The sequence below is a fragment of the Camponotus floridanus genome, unplaced genomic scaffold (assembly GCF_003227725.1).
Source record: "Camponotus floridanus strain SB8 unplaced genomic scaffold, Cflo_v7.5 scaffold30, whole genome shotgun sequence".
Classification (NCBI taxonomy): Eukaryota; Metazoa; Arthropoda; class Insecta; order Hymenoptera; family Formicidae; genus Camponotus; species Camponotus floridanus.
In genome coordinates this window covers 1691189-1705955 of record NW_020229437.1, presented here as the reverse complement: position 1 = coordinate 1705955, position 14767 = coordinate 1691189, and the positions used below count along the sequence as shown (strand labels likewise).

Here is a 14767-nt window from a genome sequence, read left to right as displayed (position 1 = left end):
AAATAATATGACAGTTTATATTCTGCAATATTTTTTATTATATTATATTGTATGTTTCACTTATTTCCATATTATTGATATAGATACTCATGCGTTTTGAACTCCTCCATTAGAAATTTTAACGACTGCATCAATATATAAAAGGAAAATATAATGTAATGTGATATTACGGCGTACAACGTTAAATTAAATGTTTTCTTGCAAAAGTATAATTTGTCTATATAAATAATTTATGCCAAACTGTATTATAAGCGACGTTTTAATATTTAAATATTCTTCTTTTTAATTCAATCTGTCTTTAGCGGACATGCAAAGATTGCCATGCAAACTCTGCTTCATTATCGATTCATGGGAATACTATATTATAAGGGACAGTTGTTGTAGAAATAAATAGATCATCGATTACGAAAGAAAGCCACTATTTCATAGAAGATTGGAAATTATAGACCTTTGGCAGTTGTTCTACGAATTGTACTTCATGTCTTTCTTTTAGATTCGTGTATAAAAAATTTTTTATATTATACAATTTTTTATTTTAGTTATCTCAAATGTTAAAGCTTTGTCTAAAGCTGCATCCGCAGCACAAATAATTTATAATAAAGTGAGCTTTGTTATGTATTGTATATCTGATCATTGAAAAAGCAAGATATTGATAAATTTAATGCAATACTTGAGAAAAATAAATTAGATAAAATATAAACAATAATTCCAAAAAAAAGTGAAAACAGATTTACAATATTCGATTATTGTCAATTTTTACTATCATGTAATGGATATTGGTGAACAGAAAAAATTAAAAATGAATGTGTTGGAATTTCCTTTTAAAGTGCTAACAATATGTGGTTGTTGGCAGCCACAATCATGGACATCGATATATAAACGTATAATGTATCGAATGTACACAATTCTAATAATTTTGATAGTAAATAGTTTTACATTATCGCAATTCATGGATATAATTCTCATTGTGGATAATACGGACGATTTCTGTGACAACTTTTGCATATTACTTCCTATGATTATAACTTGCTTTAAATTATTCAGTTTATTGGCAAATCGCAAAAATATTATTAAATTGATTGATATTCTGACGAAAGAACCTTGCAAACCATTGAAACTGAATGAAATAGAGATTTATTACAAATTTGATAATAGCATACAGTAAGTATTTAGCAAACAATAATTAACATGATATCATTACAAAATTATTTTAAAGTACGTTAACGTATGGCTTTATTACATTTTCTGTAAGTTTTCTAAATTTGTTTGACATCAATTTATATTTAATTTAATTTTTTAATTATTTTAAATAAAATTTTTCTTGTTATAAATCCTTTAAATTTATTCGACATCAATTTATTCTTGACTTTACATTGTTTTAAATAAATTTTTCTTAATTAGATTTATTCATATTTTTAAGCGAATAATTATAAGGTTTTTTAATCTCTAAAGAAAAAATATTTGGAAAAGAAAAAAAATATGTTTAAAGTTATATTACAGGCTTAACACTTTTCACTATACAGCTATGTGCTTGATAACATGGGTCAGTATTACATTTACATCCTTGATGACAAATTTTGGCGAAAGAAAGTTAACGTTCAGAGCATGGGTGCCGTTTGAATATTCAACTATGATGTTATTTTGTCTGTTATACATTCATCAACTGATAGGTTTAATTGTGGGCGCTCTACTGAATGCTGCTTGTGACGGTCTCATCTGTGGAATGATGGTGCACATTTGCTGTCAGTTTGAAATCTTAACATATCGTTTGAGCAGAATCATGCTTTATTCAGATGGCCTTCGTAATTGTGTGCAACAACATTGTAGTATTTTAAGGTTAATTCTCTTTGTTTTATTTTATGTGTTTTATTTATAAAGCATATCTATATTTTTTTATATTAAGAATTTTGGTATAATAAAATTTGAATAAATGTGAAGCCGTATTTTCTTATTAAAACAATTATTTAATTTTTCTTTTTCTTTCTAATTATTAATTATTAAATAAGTACAGTCTGACTTATTTGATCAGCGAGCGACCTTTTCAAGGATCTTCCATGGAAATCGGCATTGCATCCATCGAGCGAGATATCAACATCGCTCTGGAATTGCATATCAGTGTATTAAAAAGTAGCATTAGGTGTGAGGTCTGGTTAGCTCAGTGGTTTAGAGCAGTTGCTTGAAAAGCGAAAGATTTGATTCCCGATTCAGCCGCTTCACATATTTTTCTAGTCCGCGAATATATTTTTCTAGCAACTATTTGTTGAGCTGAAAAATGTTATTTCGATCCTTATTTTCTTGGTGTTTCTTTGATATGCATTATGTCTATTGAAATTATATTTGTATGGTGTCTCATATAAGCAGAGATTGCAAGAAAATTCAGTTCTGCTCCCTTACACCAATATCTTTATTAGTATCTTTTCTTTCAATGGTTGTCTTTTTTTTGTGGGATTACATCAGGTTATGATTGATCTATTTATTGAAGAAATTAATAATTTGTTATAATTTAATAATTTATAATTTATAATTTAATAATTTACTATATTATAATTTAATAATTTACTTTTATAATTTAATCATTTTAATCATTTTTTAAAAATAAAATAAATTTTTTTACTTTTACATGATTAATTATAAAGAAATCATTATTAATTTTTTCAGATTTGCTTTTCTTGTAAATGCAAAGTTTAGAATAATAATTACTATTCAATTTTTGATGAGTATGTTTGAAATATGTTTCAATCTCTATCAAATAACTCTATCAAAGTTAGATGCACGATGCATTCGACTAGCATTATTCATGAGTTGCATGTTAGTAGAAGTTTTCGTTTACTGTTGGTATGGCAATGAAATAAAATTAAAGGTAAAAGTTTAATTTTTATCACTTTTAGCACAATATTTTGAACACTGAAACTTTCTTTTCATAAACTCATTTTACTTATATCTTTATATGTACATTTGTACTTATTTTAATATGTATATTAAACAATAATATAGGCAATAAATTTCTGAGCGCGTTTCATGTCACATTAGAATAAAATACAAAAAAATTAACATTTATTAGGAAATAATTTTAGCTTCATTAATTTCAATCTGTTTTTAAAATTAATTTTTCTGTTTATAAGATTTATTAACGTATGTGTAAACAATTCAGATGTATACATCTTTTTTATAAAAGTATAAGCAGAAATGTTTATAAGGAATATGTTTTGTTTTTTCGAGCAGTGTCTTCAATTTGTCGATAAAATTTTTGAGATGGAATGGTTGACTTTGGATAATAAGTTAAAAAGGTCTTTAATAATAATGATGGCACGTACAATAATACCTATTGAAATCACCAGTGCTTATACTATCTCTATGGATCTTGATTCTTTTGTAGGTGTAAGTATAAAACATTGAATGTGCGATACAGATTTTGAAAACGTAATTCTAAATTTTTAAATTCTAAATTTTTTTATTAACGTAGATAGACATAGGACTGATTTTATATTTTAATAAATAAATAAATAAATAAATATATATATATATATATATATATATATATATATATGAAATTAATTGAAGACAGATGTAACATTGATTAATATATAATGGAATTATTATCAAATATAATTATTATAACTGGAATATAACTCCAGTTATATAACCATTTAATATAATTGGAATTATTATCAAATGTAATTAGATCTTATTTAAGTATATTTACACTGTTACAATAAAAATTAAAATATTGCAAATATGTTTCTGCATATCATTATGAGCGATAGATATTAAATCAATACACAGGTTTAAACTAAGATTAATTTTCTTAATTTATTGTAGGTACTTAAGACATCATATTCAGCTTATAACTTACTTCAACAAATGAATGAATAATGTAAAATAATAGCACATTGTGTAGAAATTATGTATTATAGAAGTATAATTTGTCTGCATCAATATTTCTTAAAGATAGATTATAGCTGTTTATTTAATATTTGATGATTTTATCTTATATTTCCTCTTCTCCAGAGAAAAGCCATTGTTACAAATATAATTATAACAATGCCTTATGTGCATCTTCTTATTGTGCTGCATATTCGATTCATGAAAAAATTATTTCTAGAGGGCTATATCGCGAAGAATAGATTGCAAAATGAATAATAAAATTACCAATTATGTATAATCGATAAAATTATAAAGAAAGAATATTCATATCTAGTAAATTCGAGTTACAAAGTTATAAACTGCAGATTCATCAGCTGGAGACTTATCATCAGTCTCTCTAAAGATTTTGTTACGTATTATGCTTATCGATTATTATCTCATAATTTCTTGGTTATTATTTGATTTATAAAATGTACACTATAATAAATTAAAAGTTTTTTATTCCTAATATGAAATTTAAGTAATATTTATATACATATAAATATATAAAAATAGAAATAATTTTTACAAATAACGAAACAGCAAATTATTTTTCTGAAATATTATACTTATACTTGATACTATTGCAACTTAATTACAAAAAATTTTAAATATTTGGTGATACATTTTACTTCACAAAACGATATCGAGAAAAATAATCTTAAAATGCGTATTCTTGAATTTACTTTTAAACTGTTAATGATATTTGGGTGCTGGCGACCAAATTCTTGGACATCGATATATAAACGTATAGTGTATTATGTATATTCAAGCATAATAATTTTATTGCTAAATACTTTTATGCTATCGCAATTAATGGATATAATTCTGATAGTGGATAATACCGATAATTTGTCTGATAATTTGTTTTTATTTGCCCCTATCGTCACTACTTGTTGTAAATTGTTCATTTTACTATTAAATCGCAAAAACATTATTATGCTGATTAATATATTGATAGAAAAGCCATGCAGACCGTTGACATCAAATGAAATGAAGATTCTTTCTAAATTTGATAAAAGCATACAGTAAGTATTAACAAAATATAGTTATCGTGATTCATTAATTATAAATCATATATAATATTAGAATAATAAATATTAAATATTATAAAATGTTTCTCAATTATTTGTTAAACATTAAGTCTTAAACATTTACTATAATTAACATAATAAATATTTTTAATATTTATCAAAAATATCTTGTTGAGTTAAAATAATAATTAAATTTAAAAATTTATATAAAATTTCAAAATTTATTTCAAGATTATTTTGGAATTATTAAAACATTATTAGATTTTATCATCTATATGTAATTATTTTATAGATCTAATACTCGGCGTTATACGTATCTCGTAACAATAACAAGCATATTTATAGTATTGACATCTTTATCTGCAAATTTTAAAAAAAGACAATTAACGTACAGGGCATGGTTACCGTTTAATTACTCATCGATGACATCATTTTTTCTGATATACATTCATCAGCTAATATGTTTAATAGTCTCAGGTTACTTAAATGTTGCTTGCGATACTCTCATCTGTGGATTATTAGTTCATATTTGTTGTCAAATTGAGATTTTGACTTATCGTTTGAAAAAAATCATGTTTTATTCTGATATTCTTCGCGATTGCATACGTCAACATTATTATATCTTCAGGTTAGTTTCAATAATTTCACAAATTTTTTAGTGTTTTATTTAACTTAAAATAATTAACATATATTGCTATAGAAAGGAAAGCGATAATTATTTTAATTTAGCAATATTCATGTATCATTTAATCAAAATAAATTTTTATAAAAACAAGATTGTTAAATTTTAGACTTGCTTTTGTTATAAATGTGAAATTTAGACTAACTCTTACCATTCAATTTATAATAAGTATGTTGGTGATATGCTTTAGTCTTTATCAATTAAGTAACAGAACAGCAAAAGCCAAATACATTGAAATGGTATTATATATGATTTGCATGTTAACACAAATCTTCTTCTACTGCTGGTATGGAAACGAAGTAAAATTAAAGGTACAGTTAAATCATTTTGATAAGATGAAATATACTTTATATTTAAATATTTTTCAAATATAATTCTATATATAATATTTATTATATAAATATGATACGAAATATAAATATTTAAATATATATATGTGTGTGTGTGTGTGTGTGTGTGTGTGTGTGTGTGTGTGTGTGTGTGTGTGTGTGTGTGTGTGTATGTGTAATATATGTTTTGGTCATATCCAATATATAATTATAAGTATTATAAATATTTACGTTTTCAAATTATATCTCGAATTTATTTTCACAGTTGTAAAATTCTTATAAAATATTTATTGTTATTTTAATTATATTAACAACTTATTATTTGTTATTTGCTATTGTTATTTTAATTATATTAACAACAAAGATATGTTAATAAATAAACATATCTCTTTTTCTTGTACAAACAACGATAAATATATTTTGTACATTTTAGTAGAGCCATCAAATGATCGATGATATTTTCGATATAGAATGGTTGACATTGGACAAAAATATAACAAAGTCTCTAATAATAATAATGAAGCGAGCAGTTTTACCTATTCAGATTACTACTGCTTACATTATTCCTATGAATCTTGATTCTTTCATGGGTGTTAGTATAGAAAATTCGATATATTATTAATGTTAATATTGTGCTAAGCTAATTTTGCCACTTACAGTATGCGTTTTAATTAATTTTGCATTTTAGCGAGAATTTATAATATATTAATAGCAATATTTCTTCAAATCTAATAAAATTTTATTAAGTATTATGTGCTGCTTGAATCAAAATATTACAATTATATGAATGATTCGGATGTGATACAAATCCGACAAATAAAAGTTTGAGAAACAAAGACTTTTGTTTATTTTTATCATAAGTACACATATAAATAATATAATTTATACGCTATGCAGAGTTGATTGATTTTGAAAAGAGATTTCTATATGTATTGTATAATGATTGATGATAGATCGCATTGCTTACATCTCATAAATATATCAATAACTCGAAATCGAGTTTGGGTGGATTTGGGATATCACTTCAAATCTGAACCACTCATATATATATTTAATGTTACGTATAAAATAGTAACAAAGTTAGCCATAGATTTATAATTAAATTCATAACCATTTAAATTCAGCTTATATATATAAATTCTAGTTACTTAAGATGTCATACTCTACTTATAATTTATTTCAACAAATGCGGAAGTGACAGCGTAAAAGACAAAATTAATGTTCAATTTACATCAAAATCAAATAAATCAGAAAAGATTCGTAAAAAGGAAAGGAAAGTATCAAGAAATGTTTGATGCAATTAATATCGATTATTGCTTATTATATCTCACGTAGCGTTATTAAAAAAATAAAGAAAGATTATCTGTAAAAATGATACATGCGTATTATTTATTTTATTACATATTTTTGCTTTATTTATTATATTATAATTATTAACATTTATTTTATTAACATTAACACGTTGAAAGACTTATATTGTGTAAATTTCTACATATCCTGTTTTTTTACTAAAAACAGGATGTTTGATACTAAAATATTTTCTTGTGGATCAGAAGTTACAATGTCTGAAATCAATAAGGAGAAAGAAGATCAGCGACCACTCAGTAACGAAACAGTACGATAAATGAAACATTTTTAAAAGAAATACTAGCGAATTGTTTTTATTTAAGATTATATGAAGATAAAGTAACCGATGATATTCATCTTCTTTGAATTCCTATCGTATTCATATCTCGAAACGATATTATTATAGAAATAAAAGTTTAATTTTCAGAGACTTACAATAGTACGACACAAGTATTTTTCCTAGATCAATAATGCAATTCCGATATTACGATAATTACTTAATAATATAGAAGAAAGAATACAAGAAGAATATTAGATAAAGAACAAGATTTGAACATTTTACGCGATTGTCAATCATCCGTAAGTCATCATATTATTTCACAATCAGTTTATTTTAAAGATCGTGTTCTATAGAAACATTGCAGCAAATGAATATTTGTAGAAAGTCTTTTTTTGGTGATTTGAAAATAGAGAAATTTAAGTATATCTCGTAGATATATGAGAATCATGAATATAAAATTTGGGGCCGTAATATTGATTAGTTCTATATCATATATAGAATTAAATAAATATAATAATCTATCTTGGGCAATATAGTTCTATCTTTAGTGGAATGTTAACTACAAATGTACTATTCTATCAAGAGTAAAATAGATAAATTAGTTTTTTATATTCTTATATAGTAATTCTTATTGCGTTTCTTTATTATTAATTTGACAGATTATTATATCTTTATATTTCTGTATTTCGTGTATTATTATATATATACTCCTGGACAAAATTAACGCATAATTTTGTCTAGGAGTTATTTATATATATATATATATATATATATATATATATATATATATATATATATAACTCCTAGACAAAATTATGCGTTAATTTTGTCCAGGAGTATATATATAATAATACACGAAATACAGAAATATAAAGATATAATAATCTGTCAAATTAATAATAATAATAATATATATATATATATATATATATATATATATATACATTCCGTTTTTAAATATATTCAGCATACTTAAAATGCGTGTTCTACAATTTACTTTTAAAATTTTGTCAATTGTTGGATGTTGGCGACCAGAATCATGTTCATCATTGTGCATGCGTATAGTTTATGATACGTACACAGTTTTTATGGTTATATTATTGTATACATTTTTGATATCGCAATTTTTGGACATTATTTGGAATGTCCACAATACTGAGGACTTTACTGAAAATTTCTACGCTACATTGGCGTCTGTTGTCTCGTGCTCCAAAATGCTTAGTCTGTTGATAAATCGGAATAATATCAATACATTAACCAACATATTGATCGAGAAACCATATAGACCATCGGATATTGACGAAATGAAAATTCGGCATAAATTCGACAGACTTATATAGTAAGTGTTACTGCATAAGAATCGAAATTAATTTTAAAATAAATTAATTTCTTTAATTTAAAAAATATTTTCATTTTCTTAATTAAAAAAATCTCTACTATTAAAGGAACAGTACATATATTTTATGTAACAAAACAAAACTTCTTCAAAATATAAGCATAATTATAATTAAAAAATTTTTATACTACAACTTTTTTTCGATAACGTTTCATTAAATATTAAGAACTTTATTTATTCAAGTCAGCATTACACATCTCCACAGCATCCTTTTACAGTACCAACACATTCTTCTATGTTATTCTGGTGGAAACAACCTGTGCATGTATCACCATGACATCTTTACTCACAGAATTTAGAAAAAGAAACTTGACGTATAGAGCATGGCTGCCATACAATTACAATTCGTCTACTATAGTGTTTTGCCTTACGTATGCTCACCAACTTATTAGTCTAACAGCCGGATCGCTCGTCAATGTGGCCTGCGACAGTCTTATTTGCGGATTATTAGTGCATATTTGCTGTCAAATAGAAATTTTAGAATATCGACTCAGCAAAATATCTAATGGTTATAATAATCTTCACGATTGTATATGTCACCATGATGGTATATTTAAGTTAGTTATTTTATTATTTAGAAAATATATCTTGCAATTTATTAAAAAATTTATTCTTTCTTTATTTTTTATATATTTACACGCATACATATTTTGTTTCTTTTTGAAACATTTTAAAGCATTTGTTTTTATATTATATTATATTACATATGTATTTCCATTATATATTTTTAAATATGAACATTTTTATTAAAAAAATGATTATTAAGAATATTATTAAAATTTATTGTTTATTTTATTGCAGTTACGCACTCAAATTAAACAAAAAGTTCAGAATGACTATTGCCATGCAATTCATCGTAAGTACAATGGTAGTATGCTCTAATTTATATCAGATGACTAAATCGTCAACTGTAGATGCGAGTTATCTTTCTTTACTGCTGTATATGTCTTGCATGTTGACACAAATTTTTATTTACTGTTGGTATGGAAACGAAGTAAAGTTAAAGGTGCGTGAAATCAAGTGCATTATTTTATTTGCTTCAAAATTATACATTAATAAAGAGATTAAAATAATAAACATTTTCATAAAAAATTAAATTAAAAAGATTGAGTAATTTTAATGAAACTTGTTATTATTTTAATAATAGAGCATTCAAGTAGTGGAAAATATTTTTGGAATGAATTGGCTAACATTAGATAAAAATTTTAAACAGAGTCTATTAATAATTATGAATCGCGCATCAATACCAATAGAGTTTACCAGCGCTTATATTCTTTCTATGAATCTAGATTCTTTCGTCGGGGTTAGTAAAACCAATTAATACATAATTCTTGAATTTATTCTTAATATACTATGAAAATACATTTTTATATTCTTTTCGAAATTAAAATATAATAAATCTTATTTTACATTAAATAATAAGACTGTATATGTATATATGTGCGTATACAATTTTTAATATTATGAGATGAGATATAATGCATGTATATTTTTATTGCAGTTACTTAAAACGTCATATTCGGTTTATAATTTATTAAAACAAGTGTAGAAATTATGAGCAAAAAATAAATAAAATAGAAACGAGTTATTACAATGTTTGCTATTTTATGTTTTTTACTAATTATTAGATTTACTATAATAACTAATACTATTTGTGAATATTTCTACATATGTCTGTTTATAAAATGAATGTCATATGACGTCATGGGATGGCCATGAAAGGTTTTAAAATGAATACTCTAAAAAAAATTACTCTAAAAGAGGAAACTAACAACGCTGTGTTATGCAGAGAATAATATGAGAATAAAAAATATTATAGAAATATAATTTTTCTATATTAATGTTTTATAATTATAAAACTAATGATAAAAAATATGAAGACAGAATATTGCCATTTATTCAATATGATGATTTTGTCTTATGTTTCATCTGCTCTAGAGAAAAGCCATTGTTATAGATATAATGTATCAAATAATAGCAAAGTTAGCTATATAAGCTGAATTTAAATATGTTATAATTTTAATTTTATTATGAATCTATAACTAACTTTGCTATAATTTGATACATTATATTAATAACAATTTTATATATATATATATATATATATATATATATATATAAAGAGAGAGAGAGGGAGGGAGGGGGAGAGAGAGAGAGAGAGAGAGAGAGAGAGAGAGAGAGAGAGCGCGCACATGCACCAAACACATATATATGTATTTATATATACACAATATATGAATACTTATTACTAATTCTAATTACATGTCGTACTTCACTTATAATTTACTTCAATAAATGCAGAAGTGACAGCGTAAAAGACAAAATCACTGCTCTATCTATATCAAATTCAAATAAATTAAAAAAGATGCGCAAAAACGAGACAAAGTTATCAAGAAATTTGATGCAATTGATGTTAAATATCATTTCATCTCACGTAGCATTATTAAAGAAAGAATGAGAGATTATTCATAAATACGATACATGCGTGTTATTTATTTTATTATATATGTTATATATCTTTTATTACATATCTTATTATATTTTATATTTTAATTTTATATTTTATATTTATTATATTTTATTATATATCTTATTATATATTTTTGCTTAATTTATTATGTTATATTTATTAAGATTTATTTCATTAAAAGAACTTTGTTGTGTAAGTTTTTACATATTCTGTTTTTTATGATACTTTGCACTTTTATTATAAGTATCTTTTGTGCGTCAGAAGGCACAATATCTGAAGTCGATAAGAAGAAAAAAGGCAACTCAATAACGCAAAATAGCACAATAAATAAAACATTTTTAAGAGAAATAATAATAGCGAATTGTCTCTATTTAAGATTTTATAAAGATAAAGTAACCGATGATATTTATCTTTTTTAAATTCCTATCGTATTCGTATCTGAAAACGGTATTATTATAGAAATAAAAGTTTAATTTTCAGAGACTTACAATGACAATAGTATGACACAAGTATTTTTACTAGATCAATAATGCAAGTCCGATATTACGATAATTACTTAATAATATAGAAGAAAGAATACAGGAAGAATATTAGGAAAAAACGAAGATATGTGTAAAGTACTACAAACATTCTAAGATTGTCAATGATTTTTACAAGTTATCCTATTATCATCTCTTAGTTTATTTTAAAAGTCGTGTTTCATATTTGTAGATACATTGCAATATGAATACTTTCAGAAAATTCTCTTCTGGTGATTTATAAATAAAGATAATTGTAAGTAAAATTGTAAGTATAAAAAATTCGGTATAGAATTTGAATATGAACATAACATACATTTAAAGTTATAATAAGGAATTTAATTTTATATTATATATAATGATAAAGAGAACTATAATATAATAGAGAATTATAATATAATTAATTTTAGGAAATTAGCTCAGTATCTTTAAAGGAATGTTAACTATAAATGTACTATTTTTTGTTAAAAGTGAAATATATTACATTAATTGTTATATATAGTTATATACTAATTCTAGATAAGCATAATTTTATATTTCTTTTTTTCGTATATAATAAACTTGCACTTTTCATAAATTTTCTTTAAATGCATTTAGCATAGCAGAAAGATGCGTGTGCTACAATTTACTTTCAAAATTTTGACAATTATTGGATGTTGGCAACCGGAATCATGGTCATCGTATATGCGCACAGTTTATGATGTGTACACAGTTTCTATAGTTATACTAATGCATACATTTTTGATAACGCAATTGTTGGATATTATTTGGAATGTCGATGATGCCGAAGATTTTACTGAAAATTTCTACGCTACATTGGCGACGTTTGTTTCGTGCTCTAAAATGTTTAGTCTGCTGATGAATCGAAATAACATCGATACGTTAACTAATATACTTGTCGAAAAACCGTATAGACCATTGGATATCGAGGAAATGATAATTTGGCATAAATTCGACAGACTCGTATAGTAAGTGTTATTGCATAAGAATCTAAATTAATTTTTAAAAAAGTTAATTACTTTATAATGTAAAAAAAATGTTTGTATTTTTTTAAATTAAAATGAAATCTTTAATATTAAAAGAAACAAATACATATATATTAAATAACAAAACAAATTTTTTTAGAATATTAATATAAAAGATTTTATGTTATAAACAAACTTTTCTTTGATAATATATTAATATTAAGAACTCAATTAAGTAAGCGTTAAACATCTCCACAGCATTATTTTACAGTATCAACACACTGTGTTATACGATTCTGATAGTCATAACCGGTATATGCTTCACCATGACATCTTTACTCACAGAATTTAGAAAAAGAAACTTGACATATAGAGCATGGCTACCATACAATTACAATTCGTCTACTATAGTATTTTGCCTCACATATGCTCACCAACTTATCAGTTTAATAGCCGGATCGCTCGTCAATGTGGCCTGCGATAGTCTCATTTGCGGATTATTAGTGCATATTTGCTGTCAAATAGAAATTTTAGAATATCGACTCAGTAAAATATCTAATGGTTATAATAATCTTCGCAATTGTATATGTCACCATGTTGGTATATTTAAGTTAGTTATTTTATTATTTGGAAAACATACCTTGCAATTCACTAACAAATTAATTCTTTCTTTATTTTTTATATATTTATACGCATACATATTTTATTCTTAAATTTATCGTTTATTTTATTGCAGATATGCACTCAGATTGAACAAAAAGTTCAAAATGACTATCGCCATGCAATTCATCGTAAGTACAATGGTAGTATGCTCTAATTTATATCAGATGACTAAATCGTCAACTGTAGATGCGAGTTATCTTCCTTTACTGCTGTATATGTCTTGCATGTTGACACAAATTTTTATTTACTGTTGGTATGGAAACGAAGTAAAATTAAAGGTGCGTGGAATGAAGTACACCATTTTATTTGTTTCAAATTATAGATTAATGAAGGGATTAAAATAATAAACATTTTCATAAAAAATTAAATTAAAAAAATTAAATAATTTTAATAAAACTTGTTATTATTTTAACAATAGAGCATTCAAGTAGTGGACAATATTTTTGGAATAAATTGGTTAACATTAGATAAAAATTTTAAACAAAGTCTATTAATAATTATAAATCGCGCATCAATACCAATAGAGTTTACCAGCGCTTATATTCTTTCTATGAATCTTGATTCTTTCGTCGGGGTTAGTAAAAAAAATTAATATATCATTCTTTAATTTACTCTTAATATACTATGAAAATACATTTTTATATTCTTTTCGAGTTAAAATATATTATGAGATTATTAATATTATGAGATGAGTTAATGCATGTATATTTTTGTTGCAGTTACTTAAAACGTCATATTCGGTTTATAATTTATTAAAACAAGTGTAGAAATTATGTGCAAAAAATAAATAAAATAGAAGCGAATTATTACAATGCTTTCTATTCTATGTTTTTTTACTAATTATTAGATTTACTATAATAATTAATAGTATTGTGAATATGTATTTGTGAATATTACTACATGTGTCTGTTTATAAAATGAATGTCTTCATGTTGACGGGACGGCCATGAATGATTCTAAAAGGAATACTCTAAAGAGGAAACTAACAACGCCGTATTATGCAGAGAATAATATAAAAATAAAAAATATTATAGAAATATTATTTTTCTATATTAATATTTTATAATTATAAAACTAATAAAGATAGAATATTGCTATTTATTCAATATGATGATTTTGTCTCATGTTTCATGCTCTAGAGGAAAGCCATTGTTATAGATATAATGTATCAAATAATAAC

At 24.2% G+C, this 14767-nt stretch overlaps 2 protein-coding genes across 2 annotated transcripts; both read left to right on the top strand.

The window, feature by feature from the left end:
* Positions 1 to 714: 714 nt before the first annotated feature.
* On the top strand, positions 715 to 10520 carry LOC105249986. The gene is made up of 10 exons (XM_025410229.1): positions 715 to 1161; positions 1501 to 1836; positions 2659 to 2860; positions 3223 to 3378; positions 3820 to 3872; positions 8543 to 8914; positions 9190 to 9528; positions 9773 to 9977; positions 10119 to 10274; positions 10473 to 10520. Exons 1-10 carry the CDS (start codon positions 770 to 772, stop codon positions 10518 to 10520), a joined length of 2259 nt encoding a protein of 752 aa, XP_025266014.1. The 5' UTR covers positions 715 to 769.
* A 2047-nt stretch (positions 10521 to 12567) lies between these two features.
* LOC105249988 (odorant receptor 46a) lies at positions 12568 to 14354 on the top strand. Its single transcript, XM_020027155.2, has 5 exons — positions 12568 to 12927; positions 13196 to 13534; positions 13661 to 13865; positions 14006 to 14161; positions 14307 to 14354. The coding sequence occupies exons 1-5, from the start codon at positions 12569 to 12571 to the stop codon at positions 14352 to 14354; spliced, it is 1107 nt and encodes a 368-aa protein (XP_019882714.2). The 5' UTR covers position 12568.
* The last annotated feature ends 413 nt before the right edge of the window (positions 14355 to 14767 follow it).

Coding starts and splice junctions, on each gene's coding strand:
- LOC105249986 (XM_025410229.1), top strand. CDS start 770: ATGGATATTGGTGAACAGAAAAAATTAAAAATGAATGTGTTGGAATTT. Junction 9,529..9,772: donor CACCATGATGGTATATTTAA/GTTAGTTATTTT, acceptor ATTTTATTGCAG/TTACGCACTCAAATTAAACA. Junction 9,978..10,118: donor GAAACGAAGTAAAGTTAAAG/GTGCGTGAAATC, acceptor TTTTAATAATAG/AGCATTCAAGTAGTGGAAAA.
- LOC105249988 (XM_020027155.2), top strand. CDS start 12,569: ATGCGTGTGCTACAATTTACTTTCAAAATTTTGACAATTATTGGATGT. Junction 13,535..13,660: donor CACCATGTTGGTATATTTAA/GTTAGTTATTTT, acceptor ATTTTATTGCAG/ATATGCACTCAGATTGAACA. Junction 13,866..14,005: donor GAAACGAAGTAAAATTAAAG/GTGCGTGGAATG, acceptor TTTTAACAATAG/AGCATTCAAGTAGTGGACAA.